Source organism: Bufo gargarizans, chromosome 11, assembly GCF_014858855.1.
Source record: "Bufo gargarizans isolate SCDJY-AF-19 chromosome 11, ASM1485885v1, whole genome shotgun sequence".
NCBI lineage: Eukaryota > Metazoa > Chordata > Amphibia > Anura > Bufonidae > Bufo > Bufo gargarizans.
Genome location: NC_058090.1, coordinates 15,456,498 through 15,484,200, shown reverse-complemented (window position 1 = coordinate 15,484,200; position 27,703 = coordinate 15,456,498). Strand labels below are relative to the sequence as shown.

The 27,703-nt window shown below is 48.3% G+C and overlaps 1 protein-coding gene across 2 annotated transcripts; it reads right to left on the bottom strand.

Annotated features, from left to right (window-relative positions):
- Window positions 1–916: 916 nt before the first annotated feature.
- On the bottom strand, window positions 917–27,703 carry SLC25A29 (solute carrier family 25 member 29). Of its 2 annotated transcripts, XM_044272016.1 has the most exons (5): window positions 27,327–27,703; window positions 13,120–13,163; window positions 5,792–5,838; window positions 2,422–2,505; window positions 917–1,745 (listed from the first exon to the last, which is right to left on the bottom strand). In XM_044272016.1, exon 5 carries the CDS (start codon window positions 1,710–1,712, stop codon window positions 1,002–1,004), a length of 711 nt encoding a protein of 236 aa, XP_044127951.1. In that variant the 5' UTR covers window positions 1,713–1,745; window positions 2,422–2,505; window positions 5,792–5,838; window positions 13,120–13,163; window positions 27,327–27,703; the 3' UTR covers window positions 917–1,001. The 2 variants fall into 2 exon arrangements, with proteins under 2 accessions (XP_044127951.1, XP_044127950.1); XM_044272015.1 differs by lacking the exon at window positions 5,792–5,838.

Here is a 27,703-nt window from a genome sequence, read left to right as displayed (position 1 = left end):
ATACACATTTAAAAAGGAGGGTAAAACCAGGGGGGCACATCATTTGCACAGTAAACAGTTTGTAGCTGTAACCAAGTGAAATAAAATATTGTATATAAAAATAAATATTTGACATTAAAACCTTCACTGTCTGGTAAAGCCATATTCACATTAGACGTGACCTAGAGTCAATACTCTGTACGTAACAAGCATCCTGATCCATAGTGATACCTTATACCAAAGGTAAAGAAGAGGAATGAGACCTGCAGGTTAGTCAGCAGCCAGGAATCTACACATTGTGGAGGATTGCAACAGCATCACCTGCAGGTTATCAGGCGGTACTGCACACTAGATGTTAAAGGGGCAGCCATCTATAACTGAATGGAAAACTCCCCTTCCCCTTGTTCTTAGTGACTGAGGAGTCTTCAAGCTCCACTAATATCAATGCTGCAAGGGCTGTAGCGTCAAATCTCTACACTCTAGCTGAGGCAAGCGTAGTCATCTTCTACATTACAGGGGGACTGGCAGCAAATATTGCCACCAAATCAGACCCCAAAATGGCCAATAATTCTATGTTAGTAAATGTTTTGTCTTAGGACCTGCTATGGCGTAAACCAACAGGAGAGGCCCGTCATGACATCAATGATTATACTTGTGTTCAAGCAGCCACTGCTCGAATCTATAATACATCCGGTACCGGAATAGGACTCCCAATTGTTTCAATTGAATGAGGCGGTAGTTGCACCTCCCCCTAATCATTTGTAATCTCTAAAAAGAGATCTACTTGATCGCTATCAAGGCAGTAGATCCCATAGGATCTCCAGAGGGATCACGCATCTATCAGCAGCCTGGGGGGGGCAACGTATCCAAATAAGGCCACATTGTATTATACAATCGAGATGAAAGTCTGTCTAAAATGCCTAGAAACCAATTATACATATCCGTTATGTACATAAAAATCATATAACTCATAAAAAAAAAAAAAACTACACGGGGATCGGTCAGCTACTCGGGAGAAGGTTCTACATGCTGCTAGGCTGCTGTATTGCCGGGCCGGCATCACATTCCTTGATGGCGTTTTCCGACCTCATGTACATTAGGAACAGGGTAACGGTGGCGAACGTGGCGGCATTGACGGGGAAGGCTCTGAGCAGCGTGGACGTCAGACCCCTGGTAAATACTCTCCAGCCTTCAACCTGGTAGCTCTTTCTGATGCAGTCTACAATGCCGTTGTAGTTGTTGACCCCACCGATGCCATCGGCTTGAAGTCGAGACTTGATAACATCAATGGGGTATGTCGATAGCCAAGACACGATACCCGACATCCCCCCAGCGAACAGCAGCTTGGGGATGATATAACTGTCATTGATCTCACAGTGGAGATACCTGGAGAGATAGTCGTAGGTCAAGAAGTAAAAGCCAAAGCTTGGGGTCTCTCTGAAGAATGTGGTAACCATGCCTCTGTTGATGCCCCTCAGTCCTTCTTTGCGGTGAATCTTCACCAGACAGTCCAAGGAATTCTTGTAGTTCTTGGATTTGGATTTGTATTCACCGGTTCCTTGAAGCTGCATCCTGGTCTTCGCCAGCTCCATCGGGCAGCAGATTACACACTGGATGGAGCCAGCGGCAGCTCCGGCCAGAAACTGGTTTAATGGAGTGTCAGAGCCGAGGTATCTCAGGGCGTTCCCTTGAACTCCAAAAACAAGAGCGTTGATGAAGGTCAACCCCATCATTGGTGATCCGACTCCTTTGTAGAGACCCCATGCCTACAAGAGAGCACACAATATTAAATTATAGACATTCGCCAAACGTGTTTCGTTTCTGACAACCATCATTGCCTATAGTGAGCACAGTGCCTCCTCTATCACACAGACAAAAGACCCCATGAAACATCTCCCTATAGCTCACTTTTTTTTTTTAGAAACCCATGAGATTTTAAAGGTTAATTGCCAGCTAAAGAGGGTCATCTCTATAGGACTAGACTTGTACGGATATGTACCACTGAAGGCTATATGGTAGCACACATGCAGCAGAAGCGGACATAGACATCTGCCACCCGTTTGGCTACATGACGTTGAAGACTGGTTCGTAATGAAACTTCGCCAAGTTCTAGATCATATCCAAGGATGAGACTACCAGCTGCTATTAAGTTCCTGCTTCTGAGAGGGCCCGAATACTTTGCTAAAGGAACCCCAGCTCTGGAACTTTGGAAGAATCTGGATGATGAAGGACAAAGGCAGGGGAGAAAGCCAAGACTAAATCTATGGCATGGCAGAGTAGAGGACCCATTTTCTACGGGTCTCTTGTGAATTCTTGTAGCCCCTTTGGTTTAAGGCAGCTGCATGGGGGAGGAGGGTGGCCAACACCTGTGTAATAGAAATGGCCAAATCCAACATACGTTGGATTTATCTTGGAAAATGCAGGAGAGAAAAAAGTACTTACCGTTTCCTGTCTGATAATAGACTGGAAGCAATGATAGGTCCCTCGATAAAGAGGTTTGGACACACTCTGAACCTGCAGCCGAACCTACAAGAAAAGACAACAGTGGTCATGGAAAGGCCCTTCCAGCACAATGCATCATGGGATAGCAAGGGTTTATCACAAAGGCTCACAAGAATTCCACTGTCGACAGATCACTTTTTTTCTTTACATTGGCAAAGTACACAAGACATAGGTATGAGATGAACCACATGATGGGTAAGCGATAGGATTTACAATAACAAGAATGGAAGTACAAAGAAGAAGAGGGGGGGGGGGGCGCATAGCAAAAGCACTGCTTGATTTTGTAGCAATTCTGCAAACCACACTACTTATGTCTCCAGGGCAACAGTGCAGAAGCTATATTACGGACTAACCAAAGACTTCTCACTTATCAAACCATAACACAATATGGCTTAAAGTGGATCTATCAGGACAGCACAGAACACGGGGGGTGGGCACTGAGTTCAGGGATATATATATATTAGTTTTCTGTTTCTCGTCCACAGAGAAAGCATGGTAGTCCTGCTTTCTCCTTCCAATCTCCCACTCAGTTCTGCTTCCTCCCACTCAGAGAAAGCCTGCGAGTTGTTATGTTACTAAGTCCTTATATAGCGCTCTAGAGGAACTCAATCCGATCGAAGCGCTTGTCCTCGCCAACCCATGTAGAAAACCTGCAAGTCCTGTTTCCTCCGCCCACCCATAGACTAAGCCTGTAGTCCTGGTCTCTGCAACCACCCAAACAGAAAGCCTGCAAAACCTGCTGTTCTCAGCCACCCATAGAGAAAAGCCTGTGAGTCCTACTCTCTGCACCCACCCAAACTGAAAGCCGGTGAGTCCTGCTTCCTCCACTCATCCATAAACAAAGCCCGGAGTCCTGCTCTTCTCAGCCACCCATAGAGAAAGCCTGGAGTCCTACCCTCCAGACCCGCACAAACAGAGAGCCTGCAAGTCCTACTTTGCCCACCTACCCATAGAGAGAGCCTGTGAGTCCTGCTCTCAGCACCCACCCAAACTGAAAGCCTGTGAGTCCTGCTTCCTCTACCCACCCATAGAGAAAGCCTGTGAGTCCTGCTCCTCTCAGCCACCCAAACAGAATGCCTACGAGCCCTCCTCTCAGCCACCCAAACAGAATGCCTACGAGCCCTGCTCTCAGCACCCACCCAAACTGAAAGCCTGCGAGTCCTAATCCCCCCCTCCCGCCAGTCCTGGAGATTGACAGCCTTTTCCTGTACTAGTTTGTCTATAGTGAAACTGTCATCAGCATGTGGCCCTTTAAAGACTAGGCTCCCTTTCTGACTCCAAGTTGGATTGTGATCAGTTATACAAGCGATTGCTCTACGTCCGTTCTCCCTAAGCTGCTTTTACAGGTCCTGACACATGTTCATGCAAACACCAGCCTCTCACTGTGCGGCGGGGAGGACATCAAATGACGGAAATTCCTCAAGGGAACAATAACACATATTTGTATAATATCAAGGCTTCCTCCTAGGCCTTATCAGCCAGCCACAGAACAATGCTCGGCATCTAGGCTGTGCATCACAGGAGGGCAGTGATCTACAGGGGCAGTAACACAAGTCAGTAATGCAATTTGCGGCCCCCAAATGCAGGGGCAACTTCCGTGCAGCGGCCGGGACAGATAGAGACCCATTCAACATGAATGGGTCTGTGATCTGTCTGCACCGCCCAAAAAAAGTTCTCTGTAGTACTTCCGCGGGGTTCCGATCCGTGCTTACGTTCTGCATCTCCGTGATTGCGGAACCATTCAAGTGAATTGGTCCGCATCACCGGGCAAACAACGTTCGTGTGCAAGAGGCCTTAGTCACCAAGTCACCCAGGCTTTATATTAAAATCACAGCCACTGCTCAAATTTTTATTTTTTGTTGGACAGCGGAGCAACATCTCCATTGAATTCTATGGGGAGCATGAAAGTCATAATATGGTAGGACACCCTTGCGTTGTACAGCACCAGTAGCCGCGTAGGACTAAGCGCACTGGTGTCGGGAATAGGGCTGTAACCTGCAGCTTTAACTATGGAGTATCCTGCAGAGCTGCGTGCAGCCAGACATGTATAGGTGCCGGAGAAGGCTGCGGCCCACGGATATCGGCAGAATATTCTGCAGCCGGACTGACGCGCAAACAAATGCAAGGACAGGAAGCCAAGGACACACACGGTTGGTTACATTTAACTCACTGAGTAAATACCAAACCCCTTTTTTTTTTAAAGGGATAGTCCATGTCCTGGTGCCACAATAATTAACTGTGCTGTTATAGGGCGTAGACTGGTCTACATGATAAATCATCAGTAAAATATAGGAGCTCTTCCTCCTGGTGCAGAAGCACACCCCCAGGAAATAAACAAAGGGTCCGGTGTTTCAAAGCATCACCCCCTTCCGAGCAGAGTCTGCCCCCTTGTTTGCAAACATTGCAGTGTCCAAGTCTTGCAGTAGGGCCAACCTGAGCCAACACCCCCTACGTCAGTTATGTGGGCAGTCTCTATGGTGTGTATGTTCTTGATCCCAGTCTTCCCAGTCACCTAACCCCTTTGCCACAATGAAAGCGCTCATTGCCCATGGCCCTTCCGCTGCCCTCTTTTTTCCCCCCTGGTGCTGCCGGAGGACATTGCCTCACCTGGCCTCATTGGTGGTGCTCCCCTGATTACCACCTCTCTATGGTGGTTCTCCAATATCAGTGGCCATCAACACAGGCAGATTTACCATTCAGCAGTCTGGAAAAGCTGGGTGACTACCCTTCTCTCGTCCCCCCCCCCTTCCTTGGGTCAGCTGTTGTGCTTTGGGAGGTCAACCAGAGAGCGATAAAGCAGGGGGAGAATTTGGCTAAAAAGGAGATGGTGGAAGGGGGGCATGATAGTGAACGTACACAGAACTTCCTGTTTACTGACATTCTTGAAAAAGAGAGAGAGCAAACATGGCGGTGACGAAGCAAGGTTAGCATGCAGGAGAGCGGGTAATGGGGACCATAAAAGACACAGGGACACAATGGAAAGCTGCAATAAAAGATGAGCGGGGAGGACAGAGATCCATACTGGATAGAAGACAGCAGCATCCAATGAGAAGATAAGACGTCTAAATTGATTCCAAGAGCTGGGGAGAGTTCCCAAACTTAGAAAAAGGGCAGAGGAAAATAGGAGCAGTTGTCCACAGCAACCAGACAGCCACTTTGGAAAAGGGCTGTAAATCTAGGCTGTGGGTAACCGCTCTGCTTTTCCGCTGCGCCGGTTTAGGGTACATCTCCCAACAACCCCCCCCCCCCCCCCCCCCCTCTATTGTTCCAAAAAATACAAAGAATCAGTTGGAGAGAAACGAGAATTCACCTGGGAGATACTTACTGGCGGGGACACGCTCTGCGAAACGGGCGCATCTACAATAAAGTAACACTTTTAAGGCTTCCCCTAGCTTGGAGAGCAGAGGAAATTAAAAGCAACAAACATATCACATAATACATAAACTTGTACGAAGAGGTAACGGCATTAGGAAGCGTTAATTTTAATGTAAATTTGTTTTCCCTTAGTCCTATCAGCAGCACACGTGTGTGTGTGTGTGTGTGTGTGTGTGGGGGGGGGGGGGGGGGAGTTCTCCCCTGTGAAACTGGCTGCACAGGTGGAATTTTTATTGCTAAAATTATTACCCAAGATTAATTAAACAATTAACCCACCCCCATAAAGGGACGCCCGCCCCAACAGACAGTGCTTTATCATCAAGTATACCAAAAAACAAATTAGCTTGGTTTGGGTGAGAAATTTGTGTGCTGCTGTTAGGACTAAGGGAAAACAAATTTACTTTAAAATTAACGCTTCCCTTTCGTCCTAACCAGCAGCACAAGAGGGGACCTAGCAAGGAGCAAAACAGACAAATTGGGAGGGTCCCGCTTTTTTTTTTTTTACTTTCGTAAAGTGGGGGGGCACTCAAAATGGTACGTCCAAACGGCACTCCCTCAGAACGCCTAGAATCTAGGTGATAATGTTTAACAAAGGTGCTCTGGGAGCCCCAAGAAGCTGCAGCACAGATTGGTTCTAGCCGAACCAATCTTTTCTCCGCATAAGAGGTTTTCACTGTCCTTGTAGAGTGGGCAGTGACAAAAAGGATGGAGGAGCTAAATCCTGAGCTAGAATAGCTTCACGGATTGCCTCTTTTACCCACCTACTTAAAGAGGGTTTAGAGGCCTTTGGACCTTTGTTTTTTCCTGAAAAGGAAACAAGGAGGTGTTCGGATCTTCTAAAGTCCACAGTTCTGTTCAGGTAAATTCTGAGATTTCTTGAAATGTCCAAGGAATGGCAGGCTTCTTCCTCAGAAGATGAGGGAGAGGGACACAAAATTGGTAAGGTAACGGTCTGATTAGTGTTCCTGAATGACGTAACTTTGAGAACAAAGGTCAGTAGAAACCTTAACAGGACCCTGTCCTGGAGGAAGAGGGTATAAGGTTCAGTGGCCGCCAGGGCCTGAAGTTCTCCAATCCTCTTGGCCGAAGTGATGGCCAACAGAAATGTGACCTTTAAAGATAAAAATCTAAGGTCTACAAATTTCCAAAAGGTTCAAAGGGGGGAAGAGGATAACCCCTTTAGAGCGACAGATAAATCTCATTCAGCGATAGGTCTCAGGATGCTAGGTTTCAGTCTTTCGGCTCCTTTGAGGAACCTCCTGAGTAGGGGGTCTTGAGCTAGAGATCTACCTGAAAAGGCAGAATGAGCAGAGGTATGAACTCTGAGTGTTGAAGGACTTAGACCCTTGTTCCAGGCCATCCTGAAGAAACTGTAGAATAACTGAAAGAGGAGGCTCTGAGGGTACAACCTCTTTATCAGCACACCATCGAAGGAATGGAAAAAATGTATATCCTTGAGTAAGCTTTGTGGACTCCGCCCTGGAGTGTGAAATGGTTCTCAAGACCTCCGCAGAAAGCCCTCTAGCTTCTAGTAGGGATCTGTCAATCTCCAGGCTGTCAGACCGAGTCTCCGCAGATCTAGGCAGGGACCTGTGTCCTGCTACACTAGGTCCTGCATTAGGGGGAAGTCTCCAATATATGCCCTGACTCCTCTTCAAGAGCTGGGTGAACCAAGACCTCTTCGGCCAGAATGGTATTATCACAATGACCGGGGTCTGGTCTTGCTTGATTTTCGTCAATACCCTTGGTATCATGGAAATTGGAGGGAATATATAAGCCAGCTGGGACCTCCATATTATGGACAGGGCGTCTATCGCCAGAGGATTGTCTTCCTTGTAGAGGGAGCAAAATCTATCCACCTTGGCAGTCAACCATCAAGTCGATCTCTGGAATACCCCACTGGAGAGTGATTTGGTTAAGACATCTCTGTTCAGCGACCATTCGCCTGTAACTGGTAGGCTCCGACGATCTGCAACCATGTTGAGAACCACCCTGATGTGGACAGCCGGAAGGTGGGATAGACCGATTTCTGCCCAAGAAAGAATTAGACCAACTTCCTGGAGAAGAGGTTGAGATCTTGTGCCTCCCTGTCTGTTGATGTAAGCAACTACCGTCGTATTGTCCGAGCAGACTCTTATCGCCTTCCCGCGGATAAGAGGAGCAAAATGGTAGAGAGCGAGACAAACTGCTCTCAATTCTCTTAAATTGGATGAGAGAAGCCTATCCTGCGGACTCCAGGTACCTTGTACTGGATTCTCCTCCAGATGGGCTACCCAACCTAGAAGGGAGGCGTCTGTGGTCAACGTGATCCAACGAGGTTGAATAAAGGACCTCCCATCTGATAGGTTCCTCCACCACCTGAGGGAGGAACAGACTTTGGCAGACAGGGAGTGCGTCTTATCCAACCCCCTGGGGTTGCGATTCACGACTGCTAACACTTCTTCCTGAAGTGGACGTAGATGCCATAGGGCCCAAGGAACTGCCTCCGCAGACGCTGAAATGTGGCCTAACATCTTCATAAGAGTTATGATGGATACTCGCCGAGGCACCATGAGGAACTGCGTGGCTCTTATTACTTGATCCTTCCTCTCTGGAGAGAGTGTCATCTGTTCGGAGTCTACGAGGAAACCCAGGAACATCCTGGGAGGTAGATGGAAGGATTTCAGATTTTTCACAATTTATAAGCCAGCCCAAGCGCTGGAGAGACTGAAGAGCCAGCTGAAGAGGAGATAAAAGAATGTCTAGAGTGGCGGCTTTTAGAAGCCAGTAGTCTAGGTATGGGACGATCTCTAGTCCTTGAAGCCCTAGTTGGGCGACAACCAGAACCACAACCTTGGTGAAGGTGTGGGGAGCAGAAGAAATGCCAAATGGCAGCACAGCAAACTGGTAATGTTTTACCACCCCCCCTTATGGAGACCGCAACTCTTAGGAACTTCCTGTGAGCTGGGTGAATGGGAATATGAAGGTACGCGTCCTTCAGATCTATAGTAATCATTAGATCTCCTGGATTTAGAACACTGATTAGTGATCGAATGGTCTCCATCCTTAAGTGCTTTGGCTTTATAAACCGATTTAGGTAGCAGAGATCTATGATCATACGCCAATTGCCCGAAGGCTTCGGGACTAAAAATATGAGTTAGTAAACTCCCAGACCTCGTTCATGAGGAGGGACCTCCTCTAAAGCCTTCTTCTGTACATAAAGGAGGACGGAGTCCTCCAACACCAACTGCTCGGTGTGGGTCAGGGCAAACTTCTCTTGGGGGGGGGGGGGGCAGGAAATCTATCCTGTAACCGAACATAATTATATCCAGGACCCACTGGTCCAGGATGTCTTGCAGCCAGGCCTGCTGAAATAAACTTAGGTGACCTCCAACTGGAGGGGGGAGAAGGTTTGGAGGGGAAGGGGGAGGGCAGGCTGGAGAGTCATAGGTCCGCCTTACGGTCTTTCCCACGACCGCGACCCCGTCCGCGTCTGGACGAATCTTGACGCCTCTGGGATCTGGAGGAGCCTTGGGTCCTTCTTCCTCTGGCCCTACCACGGCCATGAAATGCTTGTTGGGGGAGGGATTTCCCCTTCTTATCAGCAAGGCTCTCCATTAACCTGTCCTATTCAGAACCAAAGAGCCTCCTTGGTTCGTACAGCAGGCCACATAGATTAAATTTGCAGGTAATATCAGCAACCCATGGGCGCAGCCATAGGGCTGACGACTAGCAGAGGAGAGGGCCATGCTTTTAGCGACTAACCTGAGGTACTGTGTAGAGGCATTGCATAAAAAATCCTTTCCGAGAAGCAAAGTTCTGAACTGATCAAATACGTCAGTTCTGGAAACACCAAATTCCAGATCCGACTGGATTCCGAGGATGCGTGACCGAACGAAATCTGCCACCTCTGAGCAAGCAACTGCAACAGAAGCAGAGGCTTCTGCCGCAGAATAATTGCGTCTCAGAGTGCATTCAGCCCTGCGATCTAATGGATCCTGAAGATTGCCTCCATCATCGGAAGGGACTAAGGTCCTTTTAGATAGTTTCAATATCGCCATATAGACCTTCAGGGGCGGTACCCAAAGCTCTGATTCCGATTCTTGGAGGGGGAACATCAGTTTAAACCTCTTGGTGAGGACAGGACCTTTTTCCAAGATGCTTCCATTCGGTCAGCATCAGTTTCTTTAAATTTTCGTCCACTTTAAAGGCTCTTGGCCCCCTAGAGGTGGACTGTGGAGCTTCCCCTTGCTCAACATCGTGATCCCTTGATCAGATGGAGCGTAAAAGTCTTTGCGTCTTGGCAGGAAAAAAGATAGATGGCATCTTCTTCACCCGAAGAGGAGGAGTGGTCTTCCACAGCTATGACGTCATCAGCCATAGGCAGAGGACCTGGCGAAGATACTCTAGCCCTTTTATTAGAAAGGGAATTTATAATTTCCCTAATGGAATTTCCCATAAACTCTTTCATCCATCCAAACATGTCATCCATAGTGGGTTGCGTTTGGGGAGGACGGCATCCAGGATATTTATTATACTCATAGGAGTCCGGCATCGGCGTACCACAATTGGCACAAGTTAAGTGCCTCTGTTTATGGGAGGATTTCCCATGCTGATCGCCGTTAGGAGACGACATTGGAAAACGAAATTACGTTACAAAATCTTGTAAACGCAGAAGCAAGCACAGAAACAAGTGTCTGGCTAGCAATTCAATGCAGGGCAAGAGGGAGAGCCTGGGAACGACAGCTCCCGCCAAGCAAGGCTCCGCCCCCACCGGCAGTGAGGTCAGAGCTTATATTTTTTTAAACCACCAAAAAATGTATATAAATACATCCTGGTTACTATTAAGTTCTTGGCTATGCAACAAAGCTAAATTAGATGCTGGGAGCCCCGGCACAACGCAATCCCGACCCGGAAGTAGTAATCGGACGTACTTTAGGGTCACAGCGGCACAGTGCGGCCACCGCTCTCACGCCGCCACCGAATGGCGGCTTAGAACGCAGCACCCGCAGAGCCGGACAGAGTGTTCTGTAGTGCAGCGGCGCGCCGCGCTGCATCACCGTCGGGGGGAACTGAGAAAAAGGCAGCAGACGCCGCACAGGTAAAGAATCTACAACCGGTCACTGATCAAAAGCTCGAGAGACAACAAAGTTCAAATTATGGGCAATAATCACATAAAAAATATAGGACAGAGAAAAAAAAGCACTGTATTGGGGCGGGCGTCCCTTTATGGGGGTGGGTTAATTGTTTAATTAATCTTGGGTAATAATTTTATCAATAAAAATTCCACCAGTTCCCCCCCCCCCTCCCACTTGTGCTGCTGGTTAGGACGAAAGGGAAAACATGGTACAACCGCTTAAATAGTAACCCCCTAATACACCACCACTAGCAGAATTACTCCCTTGAGTGGTAGGAGCGATCGCTAATTTCTGTTCCATTTAAAAGGGAATCCAAATTCTCCATGCCCTCTCTTCTTAAATGGGTATCACCTACCCGCTGATGTAACCACGAAGAACTCCACCAATTGCTAGAGAGAGTGGAGCACCACTTCATACAAACCCCTTCTCGTCTAGGTCTCGCTGGGGTCCCCCATTCTAGTAATCAATTCCCCCCCCCCCCCCAATCAAATAGTTAGCATTTCTAATACCTCTTTAATAATTGTCCTGCAAATTTCCTCCATTTGTACATTCAATTTCTCTCCATTTATGTCCTCTGCTTGCTGTCAGTGAATGAGAGCATTCTTGTTCAAATCCAGAGGCTAAGAACCTGCACAGACCTAATATATCTCACAGCTGAAGGTTTGTTACAACTGTATCCAATCTTGTATATTTTTGGCGATAGGGGACAGTGGCAATTAGGGGCACATTGCCGACTCTATGACCACCTTAGATGGGTTAAGTCCTGCAGAGCGAGAGGATATCAGGTAGATAAGTGGCAGCAAGACTACACTGGCACCGCTCATCTCTGCCAGGTTTAAAGAGATTAACGGAAAGGTCAAAGATTACAAAAAAACTAAATAAAAAACAAACACCTGCCTTCTTTAAAAAACAGCGCCACACCTGTCCATGGACTGTATATGGTATTGCAGCTCAGATTTCATACTGCCGAACAGTAAAGGAAGAAAGCGGCCATGTTATTTCAACCCTGAACCATCCCTTTAAAATGAGTGAGTTCCAATAAAAATTGCCAGGTGACTCAATGCATTACCCTGCCCTTAAAGGGGAGTTCCACTTCCATATGACCTGTATTCTGAGGAGCACACTCCTTACTGCAAGCTCTCATCATTATAAGGGCTCATGCACACAAACTTATTTTCTTTCCGTTCAGTTTTTTTTTGCGAACCGTATGCGGAACCAGTCATTTTAATGGGTCCACAAAAAAAAAAAAAAAAAAAAAAAAAAAGGGCGAAGTTACTCCGTGTGCATGCTGTTTCCGTCAGTCCGTAATTCCGTTCTGCAAAAAATAGAACATTCCCTGTTATTGTCTGCATTACAGACAAGGATAGGACTGTTCTATTAGGGTCCAGCTGATATGGTCTGCAAAATACGCAATGCAGTCGAACGTCATCCGTATTTTTTGCAGTTCCTTTTTTTTGTGGTCGTGTGCATGAGCCCTAACTTATAGCGCTGGATATAACTTATCCTAAGCAAGTATAGAAAATCTGCATTATGAAGCCTGTCGGGCAAGAGCAGAAATGTAGGTAATTCTACTTTAAAGGGGGTTATCCCATCTTATAAATGGGGGCAGATCGCTAGGATATGCCCTCATTGTCTGATAGGTGCGGGTCCCACCTCTGGGACCCGCACCTACAAGGAGAACGAAGCTGGGGAGAGTTGTGGTTGGAGCACCCCGGGGTCCGTCCACCACCAGGCACAGCTCCCCACCTCTCCCATTGAGGTGAATGGGAGCGCACCGCGCATGCGTGGCCACTGCTCCCATTCATTTCTATGGGACCGACTGAAATAGCCGAGCCAGCGCTCGGCTATTTTCGGCGGCTCCATAGAAACCAATGGAGGGCGGCTGTGCATGTGCGGTGCGCCTTCCTCCTTGTAGGTGCGGGTCCCAGACGTGGGACCCGCACCTATCAGACAATGGGGGCATATCCTAGCGATATGCCCCCATTGTCTAAGATGGGAATACCCCTTTAATATACATCTCACACGTGTAAAGCAAAAAGTAAGGTGGAATCCCTATTAAAAATGGAAATAAAAGGATATTTCATTTATGCAACTCATACCTATGAATGCAAGAACATAATGGATATATAATGTAAATGTAACCCACCTTTACTGTGTCAAACGGGTGTCCAACAAATACTCCAGCAGCACCTAAAATAATAAAAAATAAAATAAATTTAATAATCAATAAATTCTCTACCTCAGGGGGAAACAATGTATCTAAAGGTGTTAACTATTCTAAGCGATTTGATCCATAGCGACGTTTCATCTGCTGGTCACATGACCACATGCTAATATCTATAGGGCTGTACGTAGAGGAAGTCGCTATGGGGGGGGGAGCGGGTCAAACTTTTGATAAGCAATTACAAGCAAGTTAATTTATTATGTCCGTACTCCAGGACAAACCCTCTATGAGAATTTTAAGTCCTAGATACGCGGACACTTTTGTGTTTTTTGGTGTTGCGGTCGCAGCCACAACGATACATTAACTCTAGTAATAGTCGCAGTGCAATCGTCGTCATGGTAACACACACATTCCTGCCTCACAGAGAAAGTTCACAAAGTTTATTCCTCTACAGATAACTTATCTTCTGCCCAAGGTTCACTAAAACCACATTCGGAGAGTAAAACCAGCTTTATAGTTAAAGTAGAATCAGATCCCAAGCAAAACTCAAAAATTTACCACTGCGCCAGAGACTGGAAAAAAAATTTTCAAAAAATTAATTGTAGGACAAAAGAGGTCTCACAAAAGTAACCAACTCCCACGGGCAAGGAGGAAGGGAGCTGTGCGTTCAGGTCGGAAAGGGGGTGAGGCCATTTAGCCTTGCTGGGCCCTTCACACTCAGGGGCCCCATAGCAACTGCCTATATGGAATGTATGCCAGTGAACTCCACCATTACCTTGTCCTTTCTATATGGCCAAATGGGCATGTTGATAAGCAGCCGCCAAATACACCGATGCCGCCCATCTTCACGGATCACTAAATCAGACCAGAACAACCCATCCTGTACAATCTAGGATTGCTCCGACCAATCTAACCAGCCCACCTAGATATCGTTGGTGATATCATAGGGGTCCTCAGGCAGATAAAATCCAAAACTGCCCATAGGCTTATTTATAGGCAACCGCCATCTTTCGATTTGGCATTAGAACACGTATTGAATTCTTTTGGTTCTTGGGAGGGTCATTGGTCATCCATGGTCTGGTCACCTTCAATCTACAGTTTATGGAAATGAAGAGACCTGGGCAGCCAAATAAATGTGGATTTACACATACCATTAAATCGGACAGATTATCGGGAACGACCATTCCTGCGAACTCTCGTTCATGATAAGCTGGCCATCTAAATGTTCCGCCAATCACCCGAAACGCTCGTTCATCAGGTGAACCTGTCGTTCATGCAGGCACCAAATCAATCATTTCTGGGCAGCAGATTGTGTGGTCTAAACAGCGACCTGCCGCCCCAAAACAATGATTTTGTATGTGGACAAGTGATCGCAGTAACGACTGCTCGTCCTCATGCTCTGGAGGTGATCACTGCACGTAAGTGGAAATCTCTCCTTCACGGAGCGAGCAGGAACGACAATCGGCTCTTCCATCAGCTCACGTAAACCCTTTAAACCCCTTTGCCTGCACAAAATCAGCACAGCAGATAGATACGTGCAATAATCAGGAGAGTGTTGCTTGAGCGTGTTGACTTCATAGCGCAGGACAATGTGGACTACTCTGGGAGAGCAAAGTTTAATCCAATGTAAATCTCAGGGCTATAGATAGGAAGGGTCAACCATCATGATTGTCCACTACATACAGAGACATCCCTGAGCAGGGAGAAAGTCTGCTGGCTGGTATCAGATGACCTTCATGGCAAGTTGACGCCAATGGAGAGTGAAATTATCGGTAAAAATTCACTTCACCCAAGAAACATCAGTATAAAAACTTTGTTCACCTTCACTTACGACGGTTTGCTCTTAACCAGCAACTGGTCATCGAGGAACGGGCAAAACATTCCAACGGTAGCTCCAGGAAAGATGGTTTGTGTCAATCCATCCAGGACAGACTATAAGAAGCTTTACACCACCACTGGAGGCCTACAGACATTAAGCACATTCCACCATCGATATGACCAACCACAAAAAAAATAATAATATTCATTTGGCTAATGTTGGCACAACCAACCGGGCATCCAAGTTAGAGAACCCAAGTCACTGTTAGTTCCACACTATTGAAGTTGGCCATTCCCTGGGTTGCTTAAGATCCTTCCAAAGAACATAGGCGTGAAGTTTCAAAGTGTGGTAGAAAACCATCATATTGCAGGGTACGATTTATCCCCGTGAATCTTCCCATTGAGTCTAAGAATTTATACATGGTAAAGGGGTTGTCTGCTTTTTTCTGTTGATGACCTATCCTCAGGATTAGGTCCTCAATGTCAGATCACCGTTGGCCACACGATTCCCCAGCCAGCTTCTAATAAGAGGTAGGAGGCACACAACTCCTCCAACTTCAGATTTGAGACCCCACATGAGCTGAAGTGAATGACATCTCATAGCTTACATGGATCGTGTGTTTTCTATGCGTTCCACCTGTCAGTGAATATAACCCTTCAGCCATGACATCCATAGCCTCTCTCTTTAACATGAAATACGATACAGGCGCTATATGGAATCACATTCCGCCCGAGCACATTGTAGAATTCCAGGAAAGTAGAGGCATGCGCAGACATTACACCGCAACCTGAAATACACTTGTAGCTGATCATAAACTAGCACGTGGCGTGTATTTCATATGTCAGCTGTACCCAGGAGATGGCGATTGGTCTCTTTGGGGGGTGTGAGCGAAACACAAGTCCCAGATCTCCTCCGCATTCATCTCTGGGTTCAGCAGAATGCAGACAAACCGGTTCTGCGAGTCAGGAGACATTCACTGGGAAACAAGCCAACTTTTCTCATGTTAATAGCAATTTGTTGAGGAGTGAATGACCCAGGACAATGTGGAATTGGAAAACTTCTGAGAACCTCTCAACCATGGAACACAAGTGGCCGATAGCAAGTCTGCAGGGGAACATCAGATCTGGAGCAAACACAGGAGCCAATCAATATTCTTCACTATAGGGATCCTCAATCCATTGTTAGCAGGGACCACCCGATCACAAGGTGCCCCGATAGTCAATGTATCTGCAGCAGGACATCCCCAGAGGCTTGGATTATGAAGAAATTTATCAAACAGATGAAGGCCATAGTGGACATTTTAATTGACGAATGGGGGGCATAAAGTTTTCTGGCTTGAATCACACAACACTCATGAAACATAGTAGTCCCAGCCATTGTGTTGTGTAGCCCACAGCTACAGTAGCCACCATCATCTTGCAGTAGCCCTGATCCCATGAATAATCCCAAGTTTTTGGCTGGGCTCCAAATTATCTGCATCATTTTGCATGTTGGAGAACCCTAAATAGAGGAGACCCTTCCACAGTAATAGTAATAATTGTTAGGCCTTATACACACACACGACAGTTCTTTGTATCTGTTTCCAATCTGCATTTTTTTTAATTATTTTTTTGCGGATTGCACAGAAACGCATTCATTTCTATGGGACTGTAATTTTTCTGGGAAAACAGGTATTTTCCTCCCAGCATGTGCTCCTGGGCTGATTTACAGCCAGGTGAGGTCAAACACCAGACCGGATTTTGAATGCAGGTCCGGGTTTTGGCAGCACCTGGCTGTCCTTTAATAGGCAGCTGGGCTCAGAAGCCAAGTCTCTGTGTTGGGATCTGGGAGCCTTGTGTCTGGATGAAGGCTTGCTACCTGTTTGGTGTGAAAACAGGTTGGTGCTGCTATGCTCAAGGACTCTTTGAGGCAGAATTGCTGCAGGTGTGAATTACCACCAACACCGCAAGGTGACTGTTTGTTTGATTATGACTGCTTGTTTTGTCGCTTGCCTAAAGTGTGAATAAATCACTGAACTGTTTGATCCAAAGAACTTGTTGTTGCCTCTATACTGCGTCTGCTAATCCTGTCTACCAGAGCGAGTCCCCACAATTGGTGGAGGATGCGGGCAAGAGCAGTGAGGCTGGCGTGAATGCCGATATTTTTGGTTTCTGCATTTTTCAGGCACGATTGTATGTCGTACATTAAAACAGCTGTATTACAACCAAGGCCCCACGACAAAATGGAGGCTGTTGTGAAGGCCCTCATGGAGGCTAATCTGCAGCAGCGAGAGACAAACCTGCAGCAACGCAAGGCTAACAAGCAGCTGCAGGAGACTAACCAGTAGGAGGCAAAACCCAGAAATCTCCACCCCAGGCCCGGAGATTTGAGCCGATAAAAGCCACCCAGGATGTACCTGGCTCCGATAGTCTCCTGGCGGTGTCAGGAGCCTGGCCATGTAAGGGCTGACTGTCCCCATCGGGTTGAGCCCATGGACACTAACTATGGCTACCATCAGTCGCTATATGCCAGGGGGCTGTGTGCAACAGGTACCCCAAAGTCTCTAGATCACTTGTGCCAGGTGAAAGTGGGAGACACTCCGGCGGAGGCTCTGCTGGACTCAGGGAGTCTAGTGACCCTAGTAAGGCCCACCCTGGTGCGGTCCACTGAGTATACTGGCTGGAAAGTCAAGGTGATGTGTATCCATGGAGACTTAAAAGACTACCCCACCATGCTGGTGTCTCTAACCACGGTGGCCGGTAGATGGACCCACGAGGTGGCTGTCGCCACAAATCTACATTATGAACTCATAATAGGGAGAGATTTTCTGGGCTTCCCGGCACTGTGCCTGCTATGAGAGTGACTGATACTCATGAGACAGGGGTAACCCTAGCAGAGTGGCCCGGCTCAGGGAGAAGACCAGAACCTTGGGAACCTGAGACCCAAGGGCCAGCGGTAGGGATGACCACCATTTCGGTGGAAGAGGGGGAGACAACCCCGCTTCGGGGGTCACCTGGGGCTGCAGAAAACTCAGGATCGTATTCTACTGCGGTTTTACTGGCCCAGCATATTCAAAAGAAGTGCAAAAGTTTTGTAAGTCTTGCCCGACCTGCCAGATAACTAGCCCCCAGCCACATTTCCGTAGTCCCCTAGTACATCTCCCGATTATCCAAGTACCATTTGACTGATTAGCTATGGACCTCATAGGCCCAGTACCGAAGTCTGCCAGAGGGCATCAACACATCTTCGTCATTCTAGACTGCGCCACTTGGTACCCGGAGGCAGTGCCACTGCGACATACCTCGGCCAAACTCCTAGCTAAGGAATTAATGGAGATGTTTTCCCCGAGTAGGACTACCTAAAGAGGTTCTGACCGACCAAGGGACCACTTTTATGTCCAAGGTGATGAGGGAACTCTAAGTTGCTGCACATAAAACAGCTACGGACGTCCATTTACCATCCACAAACGGACAGTCTGGTAAAACGGTTTAACCCAACATTAAAAAATATGTTAAAAAAGTTAGTGTCTAAAGATGGGAAGAACTGGGACCTCCTTTTGCCCTATCTCATGTTCGCAGTGAGAACCCACAGGCCTCTACTGGGTTCTTGCCCTTCGAACTGCTATATGGCAGATAGCCTCGCAGTCTCTTGGACGTGGCCAAAAAGGCGTGGGAACAACAACCCCTCTACATAAAAGTGTCATTGAGTACGTTACCCAGATGTAAGATCGGATAGAGACAGTGTTGCCTCTTGTTAGGGAGCATATGGAGGCCGCTCAGCGAGCCCAGAGTCAGGTCTATAACGGCAGGCTTGGGTCCGGATCTTTAACCCGGGTGAGAAGGTTTTGGTTCTGGTGCCGACCATGGACAGTAAGTTCCTGGCTAGGTGGTAGGGGCCCTACGAGGTACTCAAAAAATTGGAGATGTAAAATACTTGGTGGAAAGATAGGGAAACCTGTACAGAAGACAGCCCGCGACCGGGTTTTCTAGAAGAGGTACCGGCCCCTCTGTCTGATGCAAGAGAGGCGGCTGCCACAGTAAAAATTGCTGACAGCCTCTCCTCTAAACAGACTCAGGAGGCCAGGGAGTTCGTTAGTCGGATGTGTTCTCAGACCTCCCCGGACCCACTTCCATAATCCAGCATGACATTTGCCTGAGGCTCAGTGACAAAGTCTGATTAAAACCATAGCGGGTACCCGAGGCTCGGCGACAAGCCATCTCGGAAGAAGTGCAGCTAAACGTCATTGAGGAGTCTAGAAGTGAGTGGGCCAGTCCTATAGTATTGATACCCAAGCCGGACAGGGACGTTGCCGTTTTGTAATGACTTTCGAAAACTTAACGAGGTTTCCAAGTTCGATGCGTATCCCATGCCCCGGGTGGATGAGCTCATCGAGAGGTTAGGACAAGCCCGGTATTTTTCGGTTTTGGACCTCACGAAAGGGTACTGGCAGGTGCCCTCAACTGAGGCTGCCAAAGAGAAAACTGCCTTCTTCACGCCTGAGGGGCTGTATCAATATAAGGTCTTACTTACCCTTAGTCTGCATGGCGCCCCTGCCACTTTTCAGCGACTAATGGACATTGTGCTTCGTCCACATCGTCGGTACGCTTCGGCTTACATGTACGACATTGTCATCCACAGTACCGACTGGGAAAGTCACCTACCCAAAGTGCAGGCTGTAGTGGACTCCCTTCGGAAAGCTGGCCTAACAGCTAACCCCAAAAATGTGCGATAGAAGAGGCTAAGTCCCTGCGGTATGTTATTGGGCGCGGAGTCATCAAACCCCAAATGAACAAAATAGAGGTGATATGGAGTTGGCCCGAACGGTCACCACTAGTCGAATAAAGTAATTCCTGGGAATGGTGGGCTATTACATGAGGTTTGTCCCCCACTCTAGCGGCGCCCTTGACAGGATTCTTGAAGGGACACAAGTCAGTCATGGTTCACTGGGATGATCGGGCGGAAGATGCTTTCTCCGCTTTGAAGTCGGCCCTGTGCGGGTCCCCGGTTTTGGCGACGCCCGACTTCAAAAGGGAGTTTATAGTACAGACCGATGTCTCCGAAGTAGGCCTCAGTGCTGTACTGTCACAGGAAGTCAACGGGGAAGGAGCATCCCATGTCTTCCTCAGCCGTAAGCTCACCCCAGCCGAGACCCGGTATAGTATAGTGGAGAGAGAGCGCCTGGCTATCAAGTGGGCACTCGAGTCTCTCCGCTATTATTTATTGGGTAGAAAATTCTACCTGGTGACCGACCACTCCTCTCTTAAGTGGATGAGCCAGGCCAAAGACAGAAATGCCTGGGTAACCCAATGGTTTCTCTCCCTACAAAACTTTACGTTTTCAGTGGAACACAGGGCGGGCCGGTTACAGGGAAACGCGGATGCCCTGTCCCGGGTGCACTGTCTGGCTTGTGTTCACCCCCTCAGGGTTGAACAAAGGAGGGGGGGGGGGTTATGTGACAGTGAGAGGCTTGGTCTGGGAAAACAGTTATTTTCCTCCCAGCATGTGCTGCTGGGCTGATTTACAGCCAGGTGAGATCGGATTTTAAGTGCCGGTCCGGGTTTTGGCAGCACCTGGCTGTCCTTAAATAGGCAGCTGGGCTCAGAAGCCAGGTCTCTGTGTTGGGATCTGGGAGCCCGTGTCTGGATGAAGGCTTGCTACCCGTTTGGCGTGAAAACAGGTTGGTGCTGCTGTGGTCAAGGACTCTGAGGCAGACTTTCCGCATGATGCGAATTACCACCAACACCGCAAGGTGACTTTTTGTTTGAATGAGACTGCTTGTTTTGTCACTTGCCTAAAGTGTGAATAAATCACTGAACTGTTTGCTCCAAAAACTTGTTGTTGCCTCTATACTGCGTCCGCTAATCCTGTCTACCAGAGCGAAACCTAGACTATTGAACCTTTTCACAAAATTCTAATTTTAAGCTGCATAAATGCAATTCCTTTTAATTTGCGTTACTGAAATAAATGGACTTTTGCACGATATTCTAGTTTTTCAAGTTTCACCTGTAAAAGCAGAGTCTCCTTCACTGAACGAGCAGCCGACTGTCCCGACAATCGGCTGCAGAATCGTCCTGTGTAAATCCACCTTAATACGAGAGCAACCATACGGACATGTCACTATACGTGAAGAAGAACGCAGGAGATGTGGCCTGCAACCATCTGTCCATCTTGGACTTTATCTACACCAGGATTAGAGAACACGTGACCAGAGAGGAGGACATTCATGGAAACATTGTTTTTTTTTCTGGGATTTACAAATTGATGAACTATCGTCAGGGAAGATCATCAATATGAGATCTGCGGGGATCGGACTCCAGACAACCGCACCGATCAGATGTTCGAGGAGCTCACCAGCGCTCCAGTGAGGGCCACAGCCTCCTGGCATCTTACCAAGGACAGCGCTGTACAATGTACACATCACATGGCTCGTGGGGGGCAGCCGCCTTTTCGTTTAGCTGATCGTGGGGAATGCGGAAGTCTGACCGATCGGATACTCATGACCTATCCTGAGGATAGGCCATCAATCTGTAAATCCCCCCAAATCCCTGGATCAGAGGTCTCCTGCAGTCAGGACACGCTTGGAGTTGTAGTTTTGCAGCAGGTTGGAGGCCAATGTTCTTGACCCAAACCTTTATTATTCAGCACTAATTATACAACCGATCTTCAAATGTAAAAAGGACCCCAAGGCCTCGTGCACACGACCGTATTTTGTTTCCGTGTCCGATCCGTTTTTATTGAGGATAGGATGCGAACCCATTCATTTCACCGTCCGCATCAGCATGTCCGTTCCGTTGCTCTGCAAAAAAAATAGTGCATGTCCTATTTTTTTCTAGTTTGCGGACAAGGATAGGCATTATTACAATAGATCCGCCAAAAAAAGGATCCGCAAAAAAAAAAAAAAAAAAACGGATGCCATATGGAACGTCATCATTTTTTTTTTGCGGACCTGCAAAACACATACGGTCGTGTGCAGGTAGCCTAAGGCTGAGTTCACACGAGCGTGACGGATTGGCTCCGGGTGCGTTCAGTGAAACTCGCACCATTTTGCAAGCAAGTTCAGTCAGTTTTGTCTGCGATTGCGTTCAGTTTTTTTCCCACGCGGGTGCAATGCGTATTGATGCATTTTTCACACGCTTGATAGAAAAACTGAAGGTTTACAAACATCTCTTAGCAACCATCAGTGACAAACGCATCGCACCCGCACTTGCTTCCGGATGCAATGCGTTTTTAAATGAAGCCCCATTCATTTTTTTTTAAGGCCAGGGCTGCGTGAAAAACGCTGAATATAGAACATGATGCATCAAAACGCATTGCACCCGCGCGGAAAAAACTGAAAGCAGACAAAACTGACTGAACTTGCTTGGAAAATGGTGCGAGTTTCACTGAACGCATCCGGACCTAATCCGTAACACTCGTGTGGAAGACGCCTAATGGTTTCCAATGGTCTGTGAATGTGCGAAAGGCCTTCAGTTCTTCTTACGCGAGTCTCAGAGGCTTTGGATGATCCACCAAAAAAAGCACATACAGGACAACTGCCTCCCCCAGGTGTTAGGGTCAGGGCTGGAGCGAGGTCCTGTTGACTCCTGTCTTTGAGAGTGAAAAAAAAAAACAAGACCCCACCCCCCCTCCTGAGAAGCCCCTGCCCCATGGAGGAGCCTACGTGCAGACACGCACACATCAGGCTTCTAGTCCCTCTGGAATTCCCTCAGTTTCCTCCAACAAACCAAATAATTGGCGTTACGTGAAGCTGTCCCGTGCTTTACCCTAACCCCAAGTTCACACCTGAGCGTTTTACAGCGCGTTCAAACGCGCTGTAAAACGCTCAACACGTGAAAACCAATGCTTCCCTATGGCCCTGGTTCACACTTGAGCGTTTTACAGCGCGTTTGAACACGCTTTATTTCAGTAACGCAAAAAAGTTCTTGAGCTTTTTTTTGGGCGTTTGTTGCGCGTTTTGGCCATAGACTCATTGGACAACACTACAGTCAATCACACAAACGCGCGTCAAACGCGCATTTACTATTGCAAAAAACGTGCATAAAAACGCACGACAAATACGCGCGTAAAACGCGCGTCTCAGAAACGCTCAGGCGTGAACCCAGGGTTAGGGATCCATGGAAGAGGAGAAATTCAATTTGTGACCTTCAGGGGCGAGTTTCAATGTTAATGCCTACTGATGTGTCCGTACTCAACCACTGAGGGTTTGTTCACGCGACCGTGTGCTGCCTGTGCCCGCGCTGTGAACCGCAACTTGCGGTCCGCAATGCACAGGCACCGGCCGTGGGGCTGCCGCATGCGGATCGCGACCCTATTCATGATCCGTTCGTTCCGCAAAAATATAGAGCAAGTTCTATCTTTTTGCGGTGCGGAGGCACAGAACAGAACCCACGGAAGCACTCTGTAGCGCTTCCATAGGGTTCCGTTCCGTACCGCATCGCCGGATTTGCGGACCCATTCAAGTAAATGATGCGGAATGCACGCGGCTGGTGCCCTGTGTATTGCGGACCCGCCGTATGCGGGGCCCCAATGGGCAACGGCCGTGTGAATGAGCCCTAAACCTGCACACAGGTCATTTTCTGACGACACATTCCCTGGGCTGTATATTACACAGCCCGATTCTGCAGGCGACTGTCTGGAGGGAAGCGTTCCTTCTAGACCAGGCATCCTCAAACTGCAGCCCTTCAACGGTTGCAAAACTACAACTCCCAGCATGCCTGAACAGCCTACAGGTATCAGCCTACAGCAGGGCATTGTGGGAGTTGTAGTTTTACAACAGCTGGAGGGTGCCTGATCTAGACAATCGCCTGCTCGCTAGCAGAACAGGCTGCAGCTATTACATGCAGCGATCTCCTCCACAGCATCGCTCTTCATCGCTCTTCCCCACGCGGTCTAGTTCTTTACCGGCAGCAGATCGCGATTAGACAGCGCGATCTGCCGCCTGCAAATCGTTATCCTTCAGCACACTGAAAGATCACGATTGCCCAATGAACAAGCATTTGCTCGTTTATCGGCGGCAGTATTACACTGCCGGATAATTTCTCGTTAGCGATCATCTAGCAGATCTGCCAGTGTAATACAGGCTTTAGGTCCATTTACCCAAGTAATCATAAAAAAAAAAAAAAAAACACAGGCAAAAACAATCAGTTAGAGAAAAAGTATTGAATGATCAAAAACGTAGAGACCTGAACCATCATCCACTATGAGCAGGTGTGGATTCCGGCACAGATGAGCCCACTGTTTGCCTGGCAATCTATTCCACAATACTCTGCGCCTCTAAAGGGTAATCGGTGGAGCGTTAATGACTTAATGAATCGTTCAATCGCCCGATCAAATCAATGATTTACTCGTGTAAAAGGGGCCTTTACACAAAAAATGCCTTAAGCAGAAATTCTGCAAGTTCCTAACCACCCGGCGTACGTGAAGGCATGCAGTTCCTAGCCACTGGGCGTCACATACCCCCTTGAGATATGGTCTACAGAAAACATAGGAGCAGTGATGGCTCACCCCCGGCCTTCCAGCTGTGGTGAAACTACAACCCCCAGCATGCTCCTATTCATTTCTTTGGCGTTCTGAGAACAGCCAAGCAAGTGTACATCTTGGGAGCTGTTTTACCACAGGCCTAGAGGGTCGAAAAAAAAAATATAATGTAGACAATGCCTACAAGCAGAAAGCAACCAAATCCCTTCTTCCTGAAATGTTCCCAGGAAGAGTGTGAACAACACTGTACTTCTAGAGCGGGTTTGATAGGTAATGTCCATTGTGACATTGACCATGATGCACACACGACCAGATTTTGGCCAACAATTTTATATGTATGCGAGGGTGCTCCGATTTTATCCTGCAAGGAACCAAAAAGTCGTGTTTCATAGACATGCATGGTCCCTGCTCCTCTCCCTAGGGTTCCTCAGAAAGCAGATCTCTGGTGCAAGTTAAGCAGCCCCCCCTTCCCACACCCTATAGACATCGGGCACCAAATCATGAAGACCACATGGAAAATGGATGCTTAAGATGGTGCGCCAAGACATTCTCTTGCTTTCTTGGGCCCGCTAAGTTCTGCTGGCGAGGTCTTGAAGATCTCGTTAACCTCACATGATCCTCAAACACCGTCCTCCTCTCTTCCATTAGCAAAGGGACATTGCAAGGAAGACACACCAGGGTTTTTCCCATGCATGGGAGTGACTAATGCAAATCTGTAAGGTTTCTAAAGATTGTAAGGATACTGTCACACCAGCGTTTTTACTGGAGCCGGCATTAAGGTGGTAGAGATGCCTTTGGGCATCAGGTTGGACTGCTACCTCTGCACCCCTTATCACCCTGCAGAATCCAGTTCTTGATTCGGACTCCAGGAGAAGACGTTTCCCACTTGCTATAAAGACATATACAATAGAATTGTCCGATTCTCTGCAGAAAACATGGATTTGCATCTGCTATAAAAACCTGTTTTGTTGTCCTCCGTCACTTCCTCAAAACGCAATCAAATGTCATGACTCAGACCTACAGACAATTCACCATGAAAGTGTCGGTTGCAAACCGCCTCACGCCCAATCGAGCGCAGCGTCCTAGATCAAGGCCCTGATGCAATCAGAGCCAGGAGGCACATGGCGATTGTCATGCAGATCCCACTGTCTGGCATCCATTTGATGCTATCGGCGGGAGCACATTCATATGCAACTGCACAGGAGCCGGCCCTACGAGATGGGAGGACACGAATCTGCTGCAATCCCTTCCTAATCTCAGGAGGAACTCGAAAGAACTCCAAATCCTCCAGACCCGTGTATGGGAAACTGTGTCCTGTGCTGCAGCAACGTTCTCTGCCTCATGGTGTGCGGCGGAGGCGGCCAACGTGCCCATTGTTCACATGGACCAAGGCGGCTCACTAATCCGCCCTGCTAATCTGCAGTGCATTGCAAAGGGAAGGAAGTGAGCGCTGCGGGCGATTCACACCGACAGTGCCAATAATCGAATGCCATGCACGTACATAGCACGTGGGTAGAGAACATGGGGCCTCCTCATCTTACCCAGATATAATGAAACCCACCCAATGTGGCGATTCCTCCAGCAGCCCCCTACAATACTGAGTGATCCAGGCCATTCATCAGACACTGAGCCCGGATACCGAGGGGCACACAGGCCTGCCAGCTATAATGAGGGCACTGTTAGGCTGTGTATGCAGCTGCCATAGCTCCTACCCTATGTATTAATGCCAGGCAGTATTCTCACTGAGTGGGCACCCCCTGCCACATCTCCTACCCTATGTATAATGCCAGGCAGTATTCTCACAGAGGGGGCACCCCCTGCCACATCTCCTACCCTATGTATAATGCCAGGCAGTATTCTCACTGAAGGGGCACCCCCTGCCACATCTCCTACCCTATGTATAATGCCAGGCAGTATTCTCACCGAGGGGGCACCCCCTGCCACATCTCCTACCCTATGTATAATGCCAGGCAGTATTCTCACTGAGGGGGCACCCCCTGCCACATCTCCTACCCTATGTATAATGCCAGGCAGTATTCTCACTGAGGGGGCACCCCCTGCCACATATCCTACCCTATGTATTAATACCAGGCAGTATTCTCACTGAGGGGGCATCCCCTGCCACATCTCCTACCCTATGTATAATGCCAGGCAGTATCCTCACTGAGGGGGCACCCCCTGCCACATCTCCTACCCTATGTATTAATACCAGGCAGTATTCTCACTGAGGGGGCATCCCCTGCCACATCTCCTACCCTATGTATAATGCCAGGCAGTATCCTCACTGAGGGGGCACCCCCTGCCACATCTCCTACCCTATGTATAATGCCAGGCAGTATTCTCACTGAGGGGGCACCCCCTGCCACATGTCCTATCCTATGTATTAATGCCAGGCAGTATCCTCACAGAGGGGGCACCCCCTGCCACATCTCCTACCCTATGTATAATGCCAGGCAGTATTCTCACTGAGGGGGCACCCCCCTGCCACATCTCCTACCCTATGTATAATGCCAGGCAGTATTCTCACTGAGGGGGCACCCCCTGCCACATCTCCTACCCTATGTATAATGCCAGGCAGTATTCTCACTGAGGGGGCACCCCTGCCACATCTCCTACCCTATGTATAATGCCAGGCAGTATTCTCACTGAGGGGGCACCCCTGCCACACATTAGAATGCAATCTATCTACATATCAATATTTACACTCTGTAACGGATAAATTGATACAATGTAACAATAATATGAAACATTTGATACAAAGTAACCTCATCTGGATGGCGGCGATGCTTATAGATAGAGCTATCACCATACAATTCCTGCCCGGATCAGACTGATATTTGCTGCCATGCAGTGCCCTATGGCATATGGAGGGCACCGAGACAGAGAGCAATGAGTGACCAGATGCAGATCTCACCTCCTGCGCATCCAGCCAGGAAATCCAACGCCATTCCTCCCAGGACTGATGCCAATGATACCAGGTGTCCTCCTCAGTGTGCTCCACAGTGCCAGCTCCAGGTGCCCTCAGTGCCACAGGGGGCGGAAAGGACAAGGATCCTCTGCCCCTGTGGGGGTCGTAGTGAGGACAAAGCTCCTATGAGGGTAGTAGTGAGGACAGAGCTCCTATGGGGGGGTGAGGGCAGGACAGGGGGCAGCCGGGAGTCTGAGGTGCCAGCAGCGGGAGGATCAGGTGCCGGGCTGCACTGCTGACCCTATGGTAATAATGTTAATGACGCCACCACCTCCCAGATTGTCGCACGGCTCTGCGCCAGCCTCGCTCCAGCTCTATCTGTG